The sequence below is a fragment of the Charadrius vociferus genome, unplaced genomic scaffold (assembly GCF_000708025.1).
Source record: "Charadrius vociferus isolate BGI_N301 unplaced genomic scaffold, ASM70802v2 scaffold147, whole genome shotgun sequence".
NCBI classification, from domain to species: domain Eukaryota; kingdom Metazoa; phylum Chordata; class Aves; order Charadriiformes; family Charadriidae; genus Charadrius; species Charadrius vociferus.
Genome location: NW_009649570.1, coordinates 4301643 through 4325807, shown reverse-complemented (window position 1 = coordinate 4325807; position 24165 = coordinate 4301643). Strand labels below are relative to the sequence as shown.

The 24165-nt window shown below is 35.2% G+C and overlaps 2 protein-coding genes across 2 annotated transcripts in view; both read left to right on the top strand.

Moving 5' to 3' along the window:
* Positions 1–10830, top strand: part of PGAP1 (post-GPI attachment to proteins 1) — a 29069-nt gene extending 18239 nt beyond the window's left edge. Inside the window, exons 17-27 of the mRNA XM_009890227.1 lie at positions 449–515; positions 1386–1494; positions 1875–1913; positions 3339–3432; positions 4073–4163; positions 4373–4570; positions 6662–6797; positions 7944–7994; positions 9244–9467; positions 9739–9843; positions 10692–10830. Coding sequence (XP_009888529.1) covers positions 449–515; positions 1386–1494; positions 1875–1913; positions 3339–3432; positions 4073–4163; positions 4373–4570; positions 6662–6797; positions 7944–7994; positions 9244–9467; positions 9739–9843; positions 10692–10830 — 1253 coding nt within the window. The remainder of the gene's footprint in view (positions 1–448; positions 516–1385; positions 1495–1874; positions 1914–3338; positions 3433–4072; positions 4164–4372; positions 4571–6661; positions 6798–7943; positions 7995–9243; positions 9468–9738; positions 9844–10691) is intronic.
* An 11433-nt stretch (positions 10831–22263) lies between these two features.
* Positions 22264–23530, top strand: LOC104290969 (chromosome unknown open reading frame, human C2orf66). Its single transcript, XM_009890157.1, has 2 exons — positions 22264–22386; positions 23348–23530. Exons 1-2 carry the CDS (start codon positions 22264–22266, stop codon positions 23528–23530), a joined length of 306 nt encoding a protein of 101 aa, XP_009888459.1.
* The last annotated feature ends 635 nt before the right edge of the window (positions 23531–24165 follow it).

Sequence of the window (24165 nt, the reverse complement as noted above, 5' to 3'; positions counted from 1 at the left end):
TTATGCTGAAAGTGTTTCTCAAGAATAGCACATTTGGCTAGGATTTTTATTTCCTAATTATGGAACTCCAATTTGAATGATGAGCTACATGAGCTTAAACAGAATGGGATGCTAAAGGACTTATGTTTTAAAAAAAAAAGTGATGGATTCATTAGCTTGGGGTTACAGCTTTGTATTGAAAACCAGAAGCTGTCTCATAACTGTCCTGCCTTTATACATTGATGTCTCGCTGTCTTGTTCTGTAACAGCAGGAGTGTAAAACTGTCATTTTTTGCTCAGTGCTAACGGCACTGATCTGCATTGCAATGTGAATCGCAATGTTACTGTGAGCACAGTGATTCTGTATAGTGATCTATGTACCACCTCTGGTTTACTTGCAGTTTAGTTTTTGGAGGCAGTTGTCACATCTTGTTATTTATTAATTTTTTAAAATTCTCTTCCATTTCAGAAAGAAAACCTAGTGTTTACAGGCTTCATATACCCTGGTCACATGAAGACTCAATAACTGTAGCGAAGTAAGGACTTTAACAATTATAACATACTTTTTGATATATTTTTGAAGAATATTTACATCCTGTTGTGATAATATTTCTGATATGAGACAACTTCTCCAGTCTTAAGTGTAGCTTCTGCATCTTTTCCTCATTTACCTTTCTGCCCTTGTTGACAGTTGTTTTGACTTTTCCTCAGAATACGAATATCTGCTAATTGTTTGTTTAATACTTCTCACTAATTTTCTCAAAGGAATTAGATTTGCTGATCTGAAATTCTTGGCACAATCTGTGACCCCCTCATGAGTGGGGAATAGAGAGGCTGCTCTGCATGCTGGCTTCTTTCCATAACCTAGGGTTTGGATCACACAGCAGCCCAAAGTTGCTTCAGCAGCATTGTACTGACAAAATCAGATGATACGCCTTGGAATATACGTCACTTATGAATCACGGTTGAGTTTTTTTAGATTTTGTAGGTTGGAAAACTGTCTTCCTTGTTTATTTTACGGGTCTTAAGGATACTTCCCTATTTTTTTTTTCCCCTGTATTTTTGAACAATGTAATACTTGCAGGAAATGGAATTGTATTCTTGAGAACCTGTCCTTCCCATTCCTGTCACTCAGCGTATTTACGTGTTCTGTGAGGTCGTGCATACGCTAATGGTAAACTTGTCTGTTTTCATTAGTACCATGCCCCTCAATAGCTCAGACGACAGTGGATTGAGAATGTTATGTAGTTCTTCGTGATAGGATAAACGAAGTTCATTATACCATTTCACTCATAGCTTGAGGTGACACTTTGTGTACCGTTCCGCTTTATGTGCGCTTGTTGAAGACTAAGGCGTGTTTGGCTTTTTTTTTTGATTATAAGGACAATTACCAATTGATGTTTCAGAGTTCCATCTTACACTGAGATTTCTGCAAAACTGCATACAGCTCAGCCTCAAAACGACAACAGGATACCAGAGTTAAATATTTACTCTTCTTCAGACTGTCAGTATGAAGTGAGTAATACAAATTTATTTTCTAGCTAGTTTGCATTGCTTGTATAATTTTTGCATAATTCAGTCTTTTAAAACATGTAGCTAATTAATCAAAATAAATACTAAGCAAATCTAAAGGTGGGCTGTTTGGCCTTTTTGTAAATGTAGTGCATGTTACAAGTATTTTGTAACAGCTGGAACAATATTGAAAGTTGGGCTCTTGTTTTGAAGAAAAAATTTAAAGCACTTTTTTTTAAAAGTCAGTAGTAAGCTGTTGTACATTTTAGTTATGGAATTGCTGTATTCTAATACTTAAGTTGGCTTCTTAAAAATAAAAGTATTTTGTACTTATGCTTACCATTGTATGAAATAATAAAATATTTGGGTTTTTTTTTATTAAGGTAATTCTGAAGACGTCACTTTTACAGATTCTGGGGCAAGTAAGAAAGCCTTCTAGTACTAAATTGTCTTTTATGTCAGTAGCATCTATAGAAGTTTTCCTTTCTTCCCTTCCCTACTATGGCACTTCAGATTCCTTCTGGATGCCAAGAGGAAGGCTATTCAATGATCATTTAAAACCTCGTCACTTGGCAAGGCATCGCATCTGGATAAATGTCAGGCCTCAGTTTTCAGAGGAGTAGAAAAGCACTTTAGCTCTGAAGAGCTATTGTAAGTGTTGAACATTTAGCTTTGTGGTTAGCTGAGTATCTGTAAAGGGATGACACCGTAGGTCACTTTCACTTTCTTGTGTGATGAGTTAGTAGTCTTAAAAATTTAAAATACATTTGGCATCAATGAAAAGTTAGGAAAAAGTTAGTCTTCAAAAAGGGCAAAAAAGATGACTTGGAAAACTACAGGCCGGTCAGCCTCGCCTTCATCCCTGGAAAGATGATGAACAGCTTGTTCTGGGTGTCATTGCAAAGCACCTGGAAGAAAAGAAAGTTATCAGAAGTAGTCAACATGGATTCACCAAGGGGAAGTCATGTCTGACTAATCTGATAGCCTTCTATGATGGAATGACTGGGTGGGTGGATGAGGGGAGGGCAGTGGATGTTGTCTACCTTGACTTGTTGTAGGTGACCCTGCTCTGGCAGGGGGGTTGGACGAGATGAGCTCCAGAGGTCCCTTCCAACCCTGACCATTCTGTGACAAAAAAGTCTTAACCAGATCCATATGCTCCTTTTCAACAAATTTTCTTTGGTTATCAATGAAGAATATAATTTTGACATTGGTATCAGCCATCTGCAATTTCCTGGTTCTAAAAAGTAATTGATTCTCAAGCACTTAAGTGTAGTGCTAGAGTATTACTGGCCAGTTTCTCTATTTGAATGTATGCATTTATATTTTTCATTTTGTTATAACTTTAGAAAAATTTCTGTGCTGTTTGTATATTAATCAGATATCCTTTCATTATTTGGAACAGTGGAAGCCAATTAATCTCTACATGAAATTTCCAAAAATTCTTTGCCCAAAAGCATATATAACTATATGCAGGTTTTGATTGGAAAGTGTCCTTTTAATTTTTTAAATTTATTTTAATGAAATACCATTAATGTGCTACTGTGTTCTTTTCATATTTGTCTTGACTTGAAAAAAAGCATCCATTTCTAATTTGGTCATTTATCAAAACATGTTTGATTAGCCATTTATGAGAGATCTGAGTATTTTCCATATATAAAATTAATTGCTAATGGTGGTTATCAGACACTTATGCATCAAAATGAGAAATTATTTGAATCTTAAGAAAGATTTTCCAATCAGATTATCATACTGGCTTCATATTAATATTTGTATGTGTGTATTTTTAAAAAAATATATTTTAATTTGTATAAATGAAAAGTTATCCTTATATCCTTGTCTTTCAGATAATAAGGTTCCATGCTGGTGCTCTTCCTGTCTATGTTGTTTCTAATATTCTTCTTACTTATGGCGGACAATTGAGCACATTGATATCAACAGGTAGCTTTCTAGAAATTTTTTTTTCTGTCACAAGTATGTTTAAAGAAATTACTTATCCAATGTACTGTTGAAAGACTAGCTAGTTCTGGGGTTTTTTTAAGTATCATTGAACTTGTGCAAGTATTTGGATCTGTGCTTTTCAGTTTCAGGTTTTCTTTGTTGGTAATTCTCGGAGGTTGTGTTGTAGCAGAATATTTCTGTGTTATTTTATTCTGCAGTCCCTCTGCAAATGATTGATGTTAGACAATATTTTAGAATCAATAGACATCTACTTAAAAATACATGTAAAAGCGTTAAATATATTGTTAATATGCACAAGCCACTTTTTCTTGCATGAAGATGAGATTTTAGTCATGTCTTCAGACAAAATGCATTTTTATTTATATTCAGGTAGTGTTTGTAACAAACTCCATAATCTCTCTAGAAGCTTTTGTGTCATATTACCCGAGTATGAACCGTGCAGCTAAGAAGGGCCTTGATGATGAAGTATGCTGACTTACAGTATTGTTGTAAGACATAGTTACCTTGTTTTAAAGTAAACTTTCAAACCTTTGTCTGAAATTACTTTTTGTTGTGGATCTTCTTTGTTAAAGTTCCTGCCGAAATAATAACCATAGATGCCTTCTATTCTTGATTCTAGGCCAGTGTTCAGACTTCTCCCTTGAGCTAGTCAGGACAGCTAGACCCTACAAAGTAGAACCTCTCATAAGCATTGTTGTGTTTCTGCAGGGGTAAGTTTGCATAACTTAATTTAAAGCAGTTTCCAAACCAGAAGTTTCAGAAAACTATTGGTGGGGAGGAATATTATTTTATCTGTAATCATTGTGAACACCTGACTGTCTTTTGTTTGAAAGACTGTGGTAGGAGGAATAGTTGATATATATCTTACTGTAATAGCAATTAGAAGTGATAAGTAATACTGCTTTTATGTTTTTGGCAGGTTTCACTGGTTTAGAGCGATATGGGAATCACTGTCACTACCAGAGGTGGATGCTGCTGTACTGAGTAGTCAGGATGCATGGTTCCCCCTTGTGTCCCTGATTCTATTTCTTTTTGGGACAGGCATTGCTTACTGGAGTGGAGTATTTTTCTCTGCATCTCTGAGACTCTTCTCTTCATTATGGTTAACTCTGATTAGGTAAAACAACATTATGCTATAGAATTATGCTCTTTTAGATGACTGTGACCCTGTCCGTTTTTTCAGTTTGCTTCAGCGTGAATGCTTGGGCAGACTGAATTCTGCAATACAGTTCACACATGATTTTAGCCTGGGTTTTTCAGTGTTAAGTACTAATGACATATGAGGACTGCCTCATATTCCTTATTCCACATCTCCGAAAGGGAACATATATGGCTTTCTTGTTTCCTTCACCAACTGTTATAAAGGTTTTCAGTTTGTTTTTGAGGAAAGCTTGTTGGGAAAAGAAAGCAACTGAACTATTCCTTTTTCAGCAGCTCAAAAAATAAATGCATATATTTAGAAAAGGGACTATAAGCTTTGCAATCCATTCCTCATTGTTCATATTGGATAAATTGCATTAAAGAATGCAAACAGGTTTGTAAGACAAAAATTTCTCGGATGTTAATCTCGCTCTGAAATATGTGTGCTTGTACAGGTAAGTATTAAACTGTGAAAGTGAGTTTAAAAAAAGCAAGGAGATTTTGAAAGAGTAAATTAGTAAATTGGATAACATGCTTAGCTATTTTAATGGTTTGAGTGTTCTGACACTGATAACAGTCCTTAGCTAGACTTGAGCCAATTCTCTGTCTCCAGAAAGCTGGTTGGGATGCTCTTTACTCAGAAAATGTCTGCTGTATGAGCTCTGCTGTATGTCCTCTTTCTTTTTCACCACAAGCACTTCTGGTCTTATTCTACCAAATAATAGATGTGGTGTCAGCTATTTATTCTCAGCCATCTTTTTTATAAGTTACAGTGGATGCTTCAGTATTAGTTTTAAGTGACGAAGTGATGAACTTCTAGGTTTTGAAACTACTCTTACTAAATTTGTAAGGGTTTTAGCTCACTTCATACTCTTCGTTAAAGCTTTTGATTTCCTGCAAACCCTTAGAATGTCTTGGGAAGAGGCAGGAAAATAAGGTTTTGTATGCCTGCCTGTAAATTAGCAGGTTAATTTTGAAATTAGAGTGCTTTACACAGTTCTAGTACCTCACACATGTTTTTTTATCCACTTCTGAATTTCTTGGAAAAAAAACCCAGGCCCAAACCATTTATTTTCTATCGATCTGTCTAAAGTAGGTAGTATTCACTTGACTTTTGCTCAGTGTTCTGAAATTATTTGATGTGGCTGGCAGCAAAGAATTTGTCACTGGCTGTCTGTGGAATTCTTTGTTCTTGTCATCTAGCCTTCTTTTTCTGGTTATTTTCAATATTTGTCGCAAAGACTTTTCAAATTATATTTTCCAAATAACACTTTTCAGTGTATTTCCAAATACACTGTTTTCAGTGTCTATTTTAATACTGGAATATCCCATGAATATCCAAGAATTACAAACTTTTTCATAGTTCTATTGCACTTTCTCCCCACTGCATTCCCCTCGTTGTCACACCTCCTTAGCTCATCTTTTGTCGTTTCAGAGTCATGCATGTCTCTTAGTCATATCAGCTGGAATCCAAAACTTAAAATAAGCTTTTCTGTGTCTCTCAGACAGTCTGTGAGCAAGCAGAAATTCCTGTCTGGGAAGAATGTTTGTCACAGAATTAATCTCTTGGAGACCTACTGTTTTATACTGCTCCACTATCATTGAATAGTGCGGTGCATTAACATTTGCATAAGGAGTCATTTTCATGCCGCTGCTGTGCAGTAATAATAAGATGATACTTGTTCTCTTAGGCTGAACAGAAGAACTTAGTGATTGACGCAGATCTACAGTTAGCATCATCTAATGCTTTGTGTTCACCAATGTATCCTTTATGTACCCCAAATGAAGTAAAAATAATACATTACAGACATACATTCTGGAAGGTGTAAGATTTTGTAGGTTCATTTGATAAGAAAGTTGAGGGTTTTTTTGTTTTGGTTTGGTTTTTTTTTTGTAAGTAGCTTATGTAGCACTTGGTATATATGTTAAAATTTGTCTTTATTTTTTTCGGTGTTTAATCAGTATTCAGGAGCAATTTATTCTTTTCAGTCATTCACAAAACAGAATTTTTCTTTGATCTTTGTAGTGTTGATGTTACAAGAGTCTAACAGCAGTTTTGTCTCTTTAGACCTACTGTACTTCATAAAGATAACAAGTTGATTACACCCAGAAGACTCTGCGGGGTGTTATCCCTCGCTTTGGTTAGCTGGACCACTTGCGGTGCATTTGCTGTATTCATTATTTATCTTCAATACTTGTTTAAGGTACTGAAAGGCTAAATGTTTTGAATTTATAACTGAATTTTGTATGCTTTGAATTAACCCCATGTTAAAAGCAAAAATACAGATTACCATTTTTCATACTTAAATGTTATTATTCACATGCTTGAAATAGGTCTTTTTTTTTAACTTATCAGACTTGCAATCTTATCTTTAGAATTATTTTGTTCTTTTGATAATGCTTTTTTGAAAGAAACGTACACTCACATGTGTTCACTACAATAATGCATGTAATTGTGGTTTTTAACTTATGGATAAGTAATGTTATAAAATCAAAGACTAATTACTCCCTTGAAGATAAACTTTAGCAAAGCAAGGACATGGAATGTTCTGTCAGATTTGTTATCTTAAAAGACTTTTCACAAATCTTTATGAAGTAAAAGGAAGGAGGGTGGATATATTGTAGAATTAGGATAGTCTTACTGTATGTCTAATCTGATCCCTTGGCTAGTGCCACGAAGATCCACATTTAGTCCCTGCCATTCAGTTTCCATGGTCGTCTTTGCATCAGAGCATCTAATTTATCTGATTCACCCTATGGCGGTATAGCTGCTAAATCAGCTACTATACTTAGCTACCAGGGAAGCACTGGGGCATGCACCTGGGAGTAGGCGCAAAGCAGAGCAGCTCACGGGTGGTCTGAAGTAGGTAGGTGGTAGCTGAAAGCACACCCTGAGGAACAGGTCTATCTCTATTTCAACTCTCTATGACACAAGATCACCCTGTGAAAGATGTTCCCCCTTCTGCAGTAAATCTCTGCCATGGGACTTCTCCAATGTAGCCTGTTTATGGGTTTCTGCAGAAAGTGAAGTAGAACTGAATTAGCAGGAGGAGGTGAGGAACATGCAGATTTTCCACTCTATTCTCTGTCAAACACAGTGGAAGGGGAGAAAGCAGAGCAGCATAAGTTTTCTCTCTGTGCTTGGAAATCCTTCCTTAAGGGAGAACTTTGGATGTTGCTGATAAAAAAGGCAGAGGCAGTTCTTGCATTGCAGCCCCATTGGGGGGCCTAGAATCATCTAGTTATAAAAAGGGTCAAAAAAAAAGGTAGCCCAAGTTTTTTTTTTCTTGTATACTACAGCGGTTGTGTAAAGAAACATTACTAAAAAAGCTGAACTGTCTGTCTTGCAGGTTATAAAACTACACGTGAATGTAAGAGTAGAACAAAACATGCTTAAAGGGGTAAGTCTGTTTCCAGCTTCTAGTCAAAATTGTGACCAAAAATTGTTTGGCAAACCTATGCATTATGAATTGTTGTTGTCTTGCCTTGGTAGTATTAAGTTGTGCTGTGAGGACTGCATGGCTATAATTTACTTACTGTGTGCATGGTGCAAAGGAAAAGCCCAGGACATGAGTAGCTTGTTTCATCACATATGACTGTTGCATTCACTGTTCAAGATCACTGCAGTGTGAACTTGTTTGAAGTTCATTTAAGGAGAAAACAGTCTCTGAATACATATGGAACAATAGGTTTTGTCTGAATTTTGGTATTTGATTAGACACGCCTCATCTAAAGAAATGAATTTAATTTCTAGATACTAATCTATACTACAGCTAAATATATTTTTTATCCAGATAGGTAGTTTGTGGAGTTTAGGGGTGTTTTTAATGAGGACATGACAAATATGACTTACTAGATGGATATGGACTGCAGCTGCAGTAAATTGTGAGCTGTTTAAAAAGGAGTGAAGAAGCACTGGGTTTTGTGCATTGTGAACTTTGTTTTTTTTCAGTTACTTCAAGGTAGAGGACCCAAGATGTAAGCACGTGTGGATACAAGCAGATAATAACTACCTGTTCTTTTTGCAAACAGTTAAGAAAGAAGTCTGCCAGAAAAAGTTGTTGACAGTTTTCTTTGGGTTTCTTTGAGTGGTTTTTTTGTGTGTTTAGTTTTAAATACTCTCCTTCTCTTTTCACCTCCATATAATTTTTTTTTCGTTTAGTTTCATTTGTGTGAGGTTTTTTCCTGTCATTGGAAGCTAGCATCTGCCAGCTCACTAGTTTATCTTTGTTATTTGTTCCTAAAGCTACTGTTTTACTCCCAGTTGCATTACCTCCTGTATCTTTTTCCATGATGATCATCTGTGATTTTCACCTTCATGCTTTATTACTCCTTTTATTCTGTTCTTCCTCCTTCCAGGAATTCCATTTCTTATCACTGCATTGGTGTCAGGGCATCTCCACTCTCCATTCTTTTCTTCCAAAGACATATGAACTATTAGTGTAAGAGAAATTTCTGGTTAAATCTAGATACTTTAAAAATGAGCTATTTCACTTTGCTTTTGATGGCATTTTGAGAGATAAATTGCAAATTTTCTTCTTAAATCAGAGCTAGTATGATACTGTTATGATAGTTTTTCCCTTCTCCTTCCCCAGCATGGGTTCTTACAAGCCTGTGCGTGTTTTTATGACTTTTGCCTTCTATTTTCAGGATTCAGACCACTCAAAAGAAACGTCACGGAACTCCAATATACACGCAGTCAAAAACCAGAGTTCAATGGACAGTACCTCAAAAGCAACGCAGTCTCCTTCCAACAGTACAACAATTGCTGAAGCCGTTAACAGTCTTAAGATGCACATCACAATTCTCAATTTATTCACATGGATTGTGCTGCTCAACTTGCCATCTCTAATTTATTGGTTAAAAAATCTCAGGTAACTTCTTAAATTGACAGTAAGGTGGAAGGTTCATATTCTTTTGAATATGAACCTTTGAAGACAGTAAAAACTGTGAATGTTTACAAGTAGGTGTTTAATCAGTGATATGCTGAAGGAAGTAATGATTCAGAAAGGATTTAAAATCAGGCTGTGATACCATATACATTTCATATAAGTTTGTTGTTATCAGTACATGCTTGTTCGCAACTTGGATTTTATTTGGTAGCCTAGTTTAGAAGTAACATGCTTTTTAAACCATTTTTTGCAGGTACAGTGTTAGACTTGATCCCGATCCGTGTAGATCTACAGCTATTATCCTTGTATGCATTTTAGAAATTCTCATGAATTCAAGTACTTCTGAAGTGAAATCAAGGTACTGTAGCCTAATTCCCAGTTTTTGTTTTCGTGCTTCTTTCCTACTACTTCCGTTTGTGTGGTAAAACTTAATTTATGCTGCACAGATATGTAATTGTTCAGTCTGCCTAGAGATTCGTACACTCGTATGGTTAAATCTTAAAGACTGGGTAAAATGCATGCAAATGACCTCTAGTTCAGCTAAGTGGAGAAAATCACTGGTACTTAGCACGTGGACTGAAATGAAATATTTTCTGTCTAAACAATCAGTTGTGTAAAGGAAGTGTGACTTTTTCATTCACAATTCATTGAATCCTCCCAAATGTTAGAGAATCTTAATACATTTAGCAATTATTACCAGAAAGTTACAAGGAAAAGTGAATTGTAAACCATTATAGTTTACATTCTTGTAATTCCCCCTTATGGGATCAATTGTGGAAATGTAACTTGCTTTCTACTGGATTAATAAGTTTTGAGCACTTGGTTTTGCTGACAGGTAGAGCATTTTTCATTCAGATATAAAATCAGTGCCTCATGAAAGACAACGAATAATAACCAACGCAGTTTATCCTCTTGGCCGGTACCTGTTAACTCAAATGATCTAAACCATCTTTCTTTGTTACAGAGAACTTATTTCTAAATTAATATAAGAATATTTTAAAATTAGATTTTATTAGCCTTTTGGAGTAATTGCTCTTGCTTGTACACCAGTTGTTATTGCCAATTACACCTATTTGTTCTGTTTTAAAAATGAACAAATCCTTGAAATCTATAAATTATTTTTCAAAAGAAAGTGAAATATGGTATTTGCATATCTTCTGCATGTATGGCTACAAAAATGGCAATTTTTTCTTTATATTCTTACAGTAAACTCTTGAAGATCGCAGCCAAAGTTCCACTCCCTTTGTCTGTTGCAATGTTGGCCTTTGGACGAATGCATTTATACAAAGTACCACACTTTGTAACCTTTTCTCTTCTTCTACATGTGCTGTGTTGTATTGTGTAACATTTGTTATACATAGGAAGAACAGTGCAGCCTAGAAACTTAATACTGGAGATGGGCAAATTTCAACAAAGAAATGCCTAGATAAGTTATCATCAGTAGTTTACATTATGTGGGAAGGAGGACAGAACTGTGAATATTTTATGAAAAGTTCATGGTTCTATTCATGTTGCTTAAAGCTTTTCATGGTGTGAAAATATTCACACGACTGTGAAAATGAAGTGAATTAACTGTGTGTGTGTAAGCACATAAATCATATTAGTGTAACATCTCAATACTCTGCCTTGTGGACACTTTGATGTTTCACTATATTTCTTTGTTGAAACAGACTTTTTTACTCACTATGCCATACAGTGCGTATGTTCTGAACTTGCATCTTTTGCAGGTCTAAATTATGCTGGTTAAAACTCAATACATTTCAAGCACACTGTGACTGTCACAAAAACTACACAGCCAAGTATACTTTTAATCATTTTATGCTACATTTAAAAGCTGCCACAGTTGTGTCTAGACAAACTAGAATGTATTGCTTCTATAGAACTGTTATTTCTATCAAATCATTCGTTCAATCAGTGCGAGTTGAACATTTGTGAGATTATTGAAAGTCTTATACATTTTACTTTTTGTGAGAGTGAGAAAACAACAATATTCTGTGTAGCTTTCTATTCAGGAAGGATACCAGCAGATTCATTAACAATTTGCTGTAATGTTGTTTTAAAACATTGCCAGTTTTCTCTGGAATTTTGTCAATTCTGAAATTACTCCTTGGACCTTGTCCATATGTAGATGCTAGCAAATGTTGAGGTATGCTTTGAGTTTACAGAGCAGTTGCTGTACCGCACTGTTTCCAAGTAGAGAAGGTAGGAATTTTTTCCGATTGTAAATGGAGAATCAGCTGTCTCGTAAGAAATGTTCGTACATGAAATTACTATGGAATAGTTACGACACTGTAAATTCATGCCTTGCCATTCAGTTCTAACTTCCTCGTGTGGACGAGCTTTTAGTAATAGTGGGAAATAGTGACCATAATTATTTGCTCTGTATAAAGTATTATCTTAGTGCCTAGATGCTACAGTGACTGCCATTTATAACAAAGCCTAAAATAGCTATGTGTAAGGAATTCTGTCCCCTGGGTGTTTTGCCTACAAAAGAAATCTCGGTAGGCATTAGGTTAAAAAGATATATTGATTCTGTGTAGAGACGAGCCTACTACTTGCTTCTGTGTTAGTTGTCTCCACTCTGTCTGAGATACCAGTTATCTTCATATGGAAATACAGGACCAGCTTAGTCCTCTTTTATGAATAATAAGAGGAAATCTGTTACCCACAGTCAATCAAGTATATTCTTGATATAGTATTGCAGCCAGTCTGACCCATTAATTTTATTGTATCTCATTAATCTTGCCTAAAGTGCCTCAGTTAGTTCCAGCATGTTGTTAGGGTCAACTTATTTGAGCTGGCTGGAAAGACTTAATTCACACAGTGACTTTCCCAAATGAAGGACAAATATGAAGTAAGCATGTATTTTGTCTGCTTATATCCAAGTCAGTAGTTCAAGTTATCAGTAAGTCATTAAAACTGTTATAACTGAGTTAGACTATTGTAGTTAACCAAACCACTGTCACTGTTACCAGTAATCTACGTACTGGTATTCTAGTCTTAACCTTTTTTTAAAAAAGGTTAGATTATCCATAGTGTTTGTAAATCAGAAAAGGTATTTGAATAGATTATATCTTGATACTTTGTAATCAAATGTATGCTACAGTGTGTGTATATATATATAAAAAAAGATCATTTGTGTCTGAATATACTTGTAGGTAAATCCACCAGTTTGTTTAACCTAAAAATTGCTGTTCAGACACAGAAGAATAGGGTAGTTTTTTCTACTTTCAAATGGCTGTGATTGAAAGATGGTGGCAGAACCGCACTGGGGGCTGGTAAAAGGCCGTCTGTGAAATAGGCAGGATCTGATTTCTGTGGAAGACAGTTTTCCTTGGCCTTCATGGTCCTTTTGGCTTACTACTGTATTTTACTTCTGATTTTGTTTTGCCATCTTAACGGGCTCTCTATGCAGGAATCCATTTGTTGGAGCTGTTGGTGGAATAAAATAATCACAATAAGGAGAGCAAGCAGTCTCTGCATGTAGTAGCTTTGATAGCTTCCAAAATCTGCCACAATGTGAAATTTACTAAATTACAGCAGCATAGAATAATGTATGCTACAGCATGTAATGATATTTTCATGTAATGATATTTTAAAGTTGGGAATTGTATTGATAGTTTTTTTCACTCTTCCTTAAATGGGCTACAGAATCTTGCATAGATTCCGACTCGATTTCCATCTTGGAGGTAGGAATAGATATAATCCTGACTCTGAGATCCCAGATGGCGGAGTTTATCATGTCTCTCAATGCTCCCTTTTTTCAGAGATGTTTCAGAGATGGTTTACCATCACAAGGGAAAGAAGGGGAAGTCTTAATGCTCCTTTGGATTTAAATGCATTCTGTGTCATTTGCTAAATGAAAACTGCTCAGAGATGTGCGTCTGGATTTTGCGGTGATTGTGGACTGTGTAATTTCAGCTGTTTGAGAGATTAGGTGTCTAATCCCAACTAGATTTTCTATATTATCGGTGGAGGGAGACAGGATTAGAACAAGTCCAGAGAACAATTCATCCTATTCTGAGAGGATGAATTATCCTACTTGCCATTCTGAAAAGGACAAGATTTTATAAAGAAACTAAAATTTTTTTTCAGGTAAAATGCAATGATTGTTTGTCGTTACTTTTTGGAGAAGAGGCTTCTGTTATGTGAATCTCTAGTTCTGCTACTGTTCACAATTATAATTTCAGCAGAAACGTAGACTAATTCAATATAAATACTTTTAATTGCATGTAGAAAGAAGTGTAAATATTACTGAAGTATCCTTTATTATGAGTAGTCTGCATTTATAAAACAGCTTTTGACAAATATATTGTAATGTTTCTTAGTAACTTTAACTAAATTAAAATTCCAGTTTATGCTTAAAATTTTAGGTTATCTAGACTGTGGGAGAAGATCAAGACATGAATTAACTGGTAACAGATTAGACCTTTGCTTTATAAGGGAAGATTTCTATTAACATGCAGATCCCAAATCTGTTGTTCTCTCCTTTTTCAGAAGTTGAGATATTAATTTTGCAAAACCACTGTTCTTCCTCTCTGTGGATGTAAATCACATTTAGCTGGAGATTATGCCACGTAATCAAGCATTTAGGTTGAGATTAAGCCACCATTTTTTGGCTTGTACCTCAGGATGCATGCAAAACGGGAACTACTTGTGTGGCTCTTTTTTAGCATTTTTTTATAAGCTATCAGAAATGGAATAAAAAAACAGGGTAAGAACCTAGAGTACCAAATGTCACTAATTTTAGGTGCAGCATATATGTACATCAGAATCTTTCTTTGGCAGGGGCAGGGGGAGGTTTAATGAGCAGCTTTTAATGAAATCTCCATACCCTGAACTGCTCTTGAAGTCTATAATCTTTTCTGGTTGATATGATCAAACGTGTTTCTCATAGTCTTATCACGCTGCAATCATAGTAGCTATACCTGTAGCTATCAGTTCATAAAAGGTATATATTTGTCTGGTAAGGAAAAATTGTTACCTCTTAACTACAATTACTAAATGTACCTTGAAACTGAATGAATGAAGGTGGTATTTTCAGGTTTGATTTAAAAGCTGGTTGCAGTATGTCTCGCTTCAGTGTCCTGTTAAAAGGAGGATTGGTTTTGGGGGTTTTGGTTAAGGTTTTGTTTGTTTGCTTTGTTTCAAAAAAAAACCAGTAGTAGTTGGAATTTAATATTATTTCTAATATTTAGAGTTCTGGTCTGATTTTTGTTTAGAGTGAACTGATACATGTAGCAATTAATTCCAAATTATTAATTTGCTAAGTTTTAAAACAAACAAATAATACAATAAAACCCCAAACAACGTAGCAGTAATATATTGTAGAAGACATAGAGATTGCCTGTATGTCTAAGTGAACTTTTCAACTATAACCTAATTGGGCTACCTTTAAGGTCAGTGTTTAAAAAAAAAACAAACAACAAAATAAAAAATACTGATACTTAAAAAACCCAAAAAGCATTGTTGCATACTTTGGTATTTGATATGAAGTCTAATTTTCCATGTGTTTGCCAGTAACACGGTTATGAACCTGTTACTTGACTTTTCCTGAAATCTGATACATCTGCTTCTAAGCTTTGACAGGACAGAATAAAGTTGATTATGTACCTGTGAACATTTGAGAAGCTTTCACTTGATCAAGTTCATTTCAATACAGCGATGGGTGTGTTCAGACTTTTGTCTTATACTGAGAAAAAAACAGCCATTTACAGACCTTCGATACTCTGAGTTACTGAAAATGTTTTTGGAAGCGGTTATAGTGTCTATACAACAATTGTGCTGCTGTTTTTAATCACTAAGCTACTAGAAAATTGTTAGCTGTAAAACAGACTAAATTCTTAATGCTTATCTTCGATTTCATGATGAATGTTAGTTACTTAATTTACTGCTTTGATTTCTTACTTCTCTCTTTTTCTGGGAGACAATCTAGATAGTTTTTATATGCACTTAGCACTGTACTGTAAAAGGTTTTAAAACTTTCACCACCATTCCTTTAGGGGAGACATCCTTTTGTCACCAAAGCTACATGCTGCTCTTATACCTCTGGAAATGTGTGCCACTGAATGACAATTAAGAACAGATTCATTTTTATGTTACAGTAAAATAGGTTTTTCTAGCTTTTTTTAGACCCAGAATTTTAAGCTAGTGTTCATAAAAGAATCCTTAAAATCTATAAAAGTTTATTTGAAAATCTTTTACAAATATATTTTCTGATGAATATTCTTAATTATGGAAGAATGTATTCAAAGGTTTTAATCAGCTTATTTATCTTAAATCTTAAATAAAATCTATACATTTCATCCTGTTAATAAACATCACTGCTTTTAAAAATAAATGTTAAGCATTTAAGGAGAAAATTCTATAGCTCTTACTTAAGCAAATCTGCCCAGACCTCAATTTTTCAGGTATCTAAGCATGTAACTGCCTCAAATATGTGCATATTGCCTTGTAGCATGAAAACCTGAGTCAAAGCTGTGATGTTCTGATTTTAATTTTGCTTAAGATTTAAGGTCTCATTCTGCATTCTTAAATGCAGACAGGTTTTGGTACTCACGCTGTCATAAACAAATCCTGTAAGCGTGGCCTCTCTACAGGTATTGGCAGGCTGCAGTCTAGATTCTGTGGTATCAGAGCTAATTTTGTGTCTATAAAAGTCAGGAATGGCACACACAAATTTGTTATTTTGTGGCACATCATTCCAGTTCTTCCTTCCATACACAGTTATCCTTGGTTTGCAGTTTTCCACTGTAGTACAAAACATAATGTTCACAGTAACAGTAGGCACCGTGACTGACCTAGTGAGGATACACAGTAGCTGTCCTGTAGACTGTTGTTCGATTGAAGTTTTGTATGTTTGTTGAAATACCAGCAAAGACTCTGTTCACCTCCACCTGAAATAATTTCAGGGTTAATATATATAAAGCATCAAATGTGCAAGGGTGTTGATATTTAATGTTATAAAATGGTTTATAATGCACTGTTTTGGGATCAATTCAGGCTTCAGTATTTTCCACTTATGTTATTTTGAGTGTGAAAACAGTATTTGAGACTGCAGCACCTGACAGCTGAAATATTTTACAGAAGTCTACAAATAGTACATGTGACACATATAATTAGAGTGCCAGACCAAAATTGAAATGTGAAATTCCTCACTGTGACTTTAAACTTGTAGCTTTCTAGAGCAAAAAAAAAAAAAATACTGTGCCTTAAACCAGTAAATTAATACACTCTAACTGTAGCCTGTGGACTTCTGTAGCCTTATATTTGATTTTTGAAGTTGACCAAAAATATTTGTGTGGATCATACTGAAACTTGATTTGGAGAAAATACTTCTAAAAAAAATTATTTTGGCCCCTTTTTTACTACACTTATGGAAATGAAAATTTATAACAAGTACAGTATATTTGTGGTTTAGAATGACACCAACCAAAGTCAGAAAGCTTTAGCGGACCTTAATTTCTCAAGTCTTTCTATAATGACAAAAAGAAAAATAAGGAAGGAAAATTAGTCTTAGATATCTGTTTCAACTTTTAAGTCTGTGTCAAATTCTTTTAAAAAATTTTGTTCTTTAGTTTCTTCAAAATAAAAATTTTCTGTAATTGTAGTTTAAGCAAAATAGTATGTTTAAGCCATTGTGAATCAGTATCTACACCAGCGTGAGATGAAAACTAGAAGGTGGTTTCTTGGGGTGGGTGGGGTGGGGTTGATTTGTTGTTTTAAAGCTCCAGCAGTTTGAATAACAAATTTCACTTTTTAGGGAAAATATTCATATATAAAACCCTGAAAAGTTGGGGGTTGGGGAGTTTATACATTCTGTTCTTCTCGATTCCTTAAAGAAAACCAGAAATAGTCAGGATCTTAAAAATTTTTTTTGATATAGTAAAAGGTTTCCTTATGTTTATTTTTAATATGAAGAACTTGGGGGGGGAAAAACTACCACTGGCTTTTCTTACGTGTGTCTCTAAGATTCTTTGTATGTTTTGAACACAACCTCCCTCCAAAACTCTGCCTTTTTTTAATTCCCCAGTATTAGTACTACATAACACTGGATCTTGAATAAAGATGCCATATGTCAAAGCTTATCATTAGACTGTGGATATTTAGATATGCACACAAAATGACGGCATGTCAGCTGATCACTGTAGTTGTTTGAAGCAATATAAATCAAAGTTATTAACCTTCTTTTATTGAGAACTAACTTGTACCTGGCTGCCACAAAGCTGCTGATACTGTGGCTGAAAACACACAACTTTTGTGTCTTCCCTGTGACTTCCTGTGTTAGTTTAGGACTTTTAAAACCCTCGTTCCAGTCACCTAACTTTCTATTCTTTCTTTTGTGATGATGTTATTTCAGTAATCCTAGCCATTGTTGATTTCCTAACTACAGGGATATTCTAGTATTAAAGTAATTGAGAGGGCAGAACTACTTTTAAGACCTTTATATATGATGATTAGCCTAGAAAAATTGTGTAGGCCTACTAACTTGATTCCTTACCTTTTAATTGTTTTTCCAAGCACAAAGACAGAATAATGTTGTTCAAATTACGTATTCTGGGTAATTGGTGTGGGGAGGGTAGTGTTGGTTGATTGTTTGCTTTTGTTAAGAGGACTTAAAACTTTGAAGAACATGTATGTCATCTTTGGAAAAATCTATTGCTTCACAAGCAACCTGTCTTACATGTTTTTAATTCTTCCTCTGTTTTGAGTTCTTATAGCTGGTGTAAACCTGGTGTTTTAGGTGGAGCTAACTCTTAAGAGTCTGTTTCTGGAGATGTTGACAGGGTCTTAGTTTGAATAATGCTGTAATAAATTATTGTGCTTACTAAAATGTTTATAACTGAATTCTCAGATACGGTTCATGCAATGTGTGATAAGCTTTGATAAAGTCTTGTGAGATGCTGAGGAAACCTTGGAGAATAGTTATCTTCAGCTAATGTTGAAATTGCTGAAAGCTGAAATCTGAGAATCTTTAAAAACTGTGCTTTTAGATACTGGTACTTCTTTGTTGAAATTGAGGGTAACTTGTATGGGAGCTATGCTGGGATGTCTGTATTTTGTTTGACAGTTTCCCTGTCTGCAGTGTATACTTCACATTTTTTTATTTGTCTTTTTTTTAACCGAAGTGTGCATGACTTAGAGTACACTGTATAGCATATGCTCTGCTAAATAAGGACCTCTGTATTTTTTTGTACGATGTTCTAACATGGTTGCATTAGTACAAATGGTTGTAATTCACAAAAAGTGCCACTTACCAGTCATACTCTGTAGAGTGTTGTGAATGTTACCTGTAATTCTGTTGTACAAACATGCTAATGAGTGTCGTGATGAACATTTGCCTTTAGTCTTTGCTCAGGTACTCATGTGGAACAGTTTGGTGCTTTTCCTTTTAACTTGTAATACTTGGCATTCTAAGCATAAATGAACAAAAGCATTGTGATTAGAGCAGTACTTTACGTAACACACTTTTTTCACATCTTGACTACAATACAATAAAGATCATACCTGATGAAGCTTGTCTCAATATCTTATCTCATGCACTTTAGGTTGTTATACCTGCCTTGTCATCATGAATGGGAAATGCAATAAAATGGAAAATGCTTGGTGAATAATATAGTTTATATAGAGCATTATATGTATAAAACTTGTTCTACAGCTAAACTAATCAGTTTTAAATTTGCCTTTTGTTCTAGAACAAGTTTTTTACTTTTTTTGAAGTAACTTGCATGAAACGGAACAAGCAAAGCTATGAGCTTTTTCAGCTTCAGTGCAATTTAATTCAAATATACATGAATATTACTGTGCCATAGGGGCTATATAATTAGTACAGCCACTTTCCAAAGATTCAAGTTACTGAAGATGTGTGTCTATATACATAATTTGTCAAGAAAAACCTAGTGCTTAAATTTGGCTGCATTCAAAAGGCAGCACGCTAACATCTAGCTTGGAAAGTATTTGTTAAACTAGTTACTGTTCTCAAAGGAGTATGCAATTTTGTCTAATCAGTGTAACTATGCTACTAATATTTTCATATAGAGTCATAGAATGGTTTAGGTTGGAAGGGACCTTGAAGATCATCTAGTTCCAAGCCCCCTGCCATGGGCAGGGACACCTCCCACTACACCAGGTTGCTCAAAGCCCCATCCAACCTGGCCTTGAACACTTCCAGGGATGGGGCGTCTACAACTTCTCTAGGCAATTTGTTCCAACGCCTTACCACCCTCAGAGTGAATTTTCTTTTCCTCATATCTATTCTAAATCTCCCCTCTTCCAGTTTAAAGCCATCACCCCTCATCCTATCACTACGTGACCTTGTAAAAAGTCCCTCTCCAGCTTTCTTGTAGGTGCCCTTCAGATACTGGAAAGCTGCTGGGGCACCTACAAGAAAGCTGGAAAGCTGAATGTGTTCTACTTGTATTTGACTTTCACTGAAGGAAAGAGCTATAATGAAACTCTTTTTTTAAAAAAACAAAAAAAAACAAAAAAAAAAACCCAACAACAAACACCCAAAAACCAAAACCAAATCCAAACAAAAAAACCCCACCCCAAAACAAAAACCAACCAAAAATCTTTCAGGAAAAAAAAATCCCACATTAAAATGAGCACTAATTCTAAACAGACTTTTAGCTCAAGCAATTTCTCAGACCCTTGTAGCTCAGAAAGCAACAATACAAGTTTGTGTGTGTTTGTTTGTTTTTAAGATGGCTCACAGAAAATATGTGCTAATTCAATCTCTTGCTTATCTGCATACTTCATCAGTCAGCCAAGCTGCCTAAATTCAGTTAGGGGGGTAAACATAATAGTCCTACAGTAATAAAGCTTGTTTCAAATTTACAGATTACTTTGGTATGTTTTACTAGCTGAATATACTGCATAGCCCCCAGGCTTTTCTTTCTGAAGAAATCAAATGAATAAAAGACTTGAAGGGAGGGGAGGAAAAAAAAAAGATGGAAGAAAACTGCCTGTTGTTTTGGGTATTTTTTTTTACCTCTAGAGGAACCTATTCCTACTCCTGACTGATATAGAAGGTAAATTTTACACAAAATAAAACTGGAAATAAGTAACTAGATAGAAAATAAACTATATAAGTTTCTTCACATTAGGGCCTGCCTTCTTACAAGCTCTTCTCTTGTTACTGTTGTTCTGGTTTTTGATGAGTCTACTATGTGGAAGTTGTCTATTATGAGAACTAATTGATGGGTTTTGATGGATTTTTGTTTTTCGATGACTTTTTATTGCAAGTCTAGAAAAATACACAAGCTGGATTAGTTGACTTTGATTTGTGTTTGTTACTGCAGTCATGAAAATAACACTGCTAGGATTTTGTTAACTGTGTTACTAAAGGTGTTTGGATATCCACAACTTAGTCTGCCTGGAAGGGTGGTGCTAGGTTTTTGGTTTGCTTTCAAAATTTAAATCAAAGAAAGATGTAAAGCTTCTAGTCAGAAACAAACATTTGCCATTATCTTGCTCCACATTATAAAAAATCTCTAACGTGTCTATTTAGCAATATATTTTATGTGATACTAACTAAAGTACCGTCTAAATAGTCGAGAGAAGAGTATAATGAAATTATAAGCAAAAAATTCAAGCAGCTTTGAGATGAAGGATGCTATGAAATAAGGCAAAGGTAAATTAGCATCGTCCTGCTTGCAGTCTTTGTCTTAGTTTCTACTGTGACAGGAGGATATTGACTGCCGATAAAATCAGGGTAGGAAAGCAACACTTTCATTAAAATGATGTGATTTTGGATCTTGAAACAGATGTTACTTTTCTCTCTCCAGCATCAAGAAAATGATCCATATCTCATCTTGCTAGAAAACCATTCAACCAGTCTGTTAGTCACCATTCTAGAGACATGGCTAATTACTTTTAATTAAAAGTAATATTTTGATAAAGCTCTGCTATCTCTGCTGGGAATTGCTTTAAACTTATTATATGCTTACCACCAATCTTCTGCAATATGGCTTAGCGAGGAGGAATTTGCAGTGCACTGTTCGATAGCAACAGGTCTTAAGAGTATTAAGGATGAAATTCTCAAGGGTCTTTATGTCATGGATGGAAACGGAATCATTACTGTATTTTTGAACTCCTGCTAACGTCATTGACACCCACCTACAGTCCACTAGAAATATAAGTGCAGAGATCAGTTTGTTCACAGATTACAAGGAGACTAACCAAGAAGGGGCAAGCCAGAGCCAAATTCACTGGTAAGCTTTATTTTAAAAAACATGAAAGGGAGGTGGTGTTTTTTCTTGAATCAAGTTGTGAAATGGGTCTCTCATATATTATACCAGGCTGTATTATTGCACTTACTAATATATGTAATACATTTTCATTTCATGCAGTTTTGAAACTTGGGCTATCTGGGTCTCAAGCTGTATTTTTGTGTGCTCCATGGAGAATGCAAATATCTGATGCTGTAACTAATCAGCCAATGAAAATGGCTGTATGTAATAACAAATGTAAATATTTTGTGTTAAATGTCATACTGCTCCCTTTTGAAAAGAGAATCCAGTGTCTAGAAATAGCTTTGGTGTGGGAAACGCTTCTTTAGAATAAATTGATCTTCCTAATACATTAGCCTAAAACCAAAGAAGTCGATAGCACACAGATGTAATCTGCAGTAGGCAGGTTTTCCTTGCCATGGATAAATTATTTTCAGCACTCCACTGGATTGTCATGCTTGCTCTATTTGTTACTGGTGACGGCTCTGTAGGACTTAAGGAGTCTGGTTCATTGTCCTTCTTACAGATAGTCTGTTCACCTCTTCAACATGTGGAAAGTGGTGCTCCTGGGTTTATATACAGTATTGGCTGTGAGGGGATTGGCCAAGGGTGCTCCTTTCCAACCAGAAGAAAAGTGGAAACCTCTAGATAACCCTAGAAACAGAGACCTGGTAAGGAAATACTGCTAGAAAGATAGGCGAAGATTTATGTGGGTTTTGTGTTTTCCATCATGAGAATTTTTATCTTCTAAATTTAAAGGTAAGAGGGACTCATTTAATGTAGTGTTAGTAACAGTGTACTTTGTATAGTCAATAACCACAACTGGATGAGCATTCTTCAGTCAAGATGTACCCCTTAACTGAAGAGACATTCTCGGTGTGCCGTAGTGCACAAAACTTCCTCGTATCTCTATCCAGTAGCTTTAGTTTTAAAAATGTATTTTGATTATACAATCACTGGTTTTATGAAACAGAAGAGGAATGATTATTATGTTTCTCTCAAATGTGTACTCTATTGATTTGCATGTTGTCTCATCTTCTGGAAGTACAAATAAGTTTGCATCTTACATATTGTCGTGAATATAGCATCTGACATATAGTCGTGAACTAAAGATCTGAAAGTTAATTACAGCTAAGAAAATATCATTAAGGGAACATTTGCAAGATCTTATGAGGAATTTGTGAAGGGGAAAAAAAAGCAGTTTCCCACAACTTTTTCCTTGCTGTTTTTAAGAAGCATTAATTTCTACTTTAAAGCAATCTAAGGCGCCCATTGAAATCAATTGCCCGCTGTTGCTAACTCTTAGAGGAACGTGTAACAGAACTGTACTGCTTGCCCTCAGCAAGTGTTTTGCTGTGGCTGTTTTATAAGGGGTACAGTTTGACTCCTCTGTGGTTCAGTGGGGAGCACAGATGATCAGTAAAAAGTTGGTGGCTTTTGGGCCCCACGTCAGGTGTACAAGCCATGGACAGAGTGGACACATCTGAATTATATGTCCTGTATTATACCAGTTTATGATCAAAATAGGGGATTTAATCCCACATAGGAACAAATACTACATTTACTTTGTTTCAGTAGAAATAATTAATGTCCGTTGGGCATGCTCTATTTTCACATATGAAATATGTTCAGTTTTTCAGAACGCTCCAGGCTTATTTTTCGGGCAGGGGTCTTGACCTCAGAAAGTTTCCAGCTACTTTCACTATGAACAATGAAGGACCAAGGCCTGTCATGTTCTACTCGGATCCTATTGCTTCTGCATTTGCAGATTATGAAGAAAGGAGAAATTCTTTTCCAAATTATTTCAAAGGCTGAAGGATGTTGCTGACCAAGGTAAAAGAGGGTGCCTTTTCCTCTAATGTTCTTAAGTGTAACCAAGTGAAAGATTTGGCTTCAAGTGATTCTCATTTCTGCCTGAAGTATAAAACCAACTTATTTTTCAGAGGAAATTAGAAGTGTAGCACCTTAACTCTTGCCTAAAGTTGGTTTAAAATTGTTGACATTTATGAGGTATTTATTACTTTGGTAAAATAACACATGGTGCTATATAGGGGCAGACTTATATAGGCCATGCTTTTTTTTCCCTTCCCTTCCTTTTTTCATGTGGAGAGGCATTCTGAAAATGTATGGATAACAGAGAATGCAGGTTTTATTTAACTAATTGATATCAGCAAAATTATAAATTGAGACTAATGATTTCCTGTGATATATGCATATTAAGAAAGTTAATTTAGTCAGAAGATGCTACACTAACAAAGCATACATTATCTTCTACATCTTTGTCCATTTATGCTGTTTTCCTTATTTTTACTACTAAAAGTGAAGGTTGAATAAAATGATTGCAAACTTATTCACATCTCTCTATAAATATGAAATAAAATTGAAATGGATCAAGCTTGCATTATTAATGAATCCAGCCTCAATTTATAGCAGGCACTTCTTAGCTATTT

What these genes read in the sequence shown, in the direction of transcription:
- LOC104290969 (XM_009890157.1), top strand. Translation starts at nt 22,264, where the DNA reads ATGTGGAAAGTGGTGCTCCTGGGTTTATATACAGTATTGGCTGTGAGG. An exon ending in ACCCTAGAAACAGAGACCTG is followed by an intron (nt 22,387 to 23,347) that starts GTAAGGAAATAC and finishes AAATATGTTCAG; the next exon opens with TTTTTCAGAACGCTCCAGGC.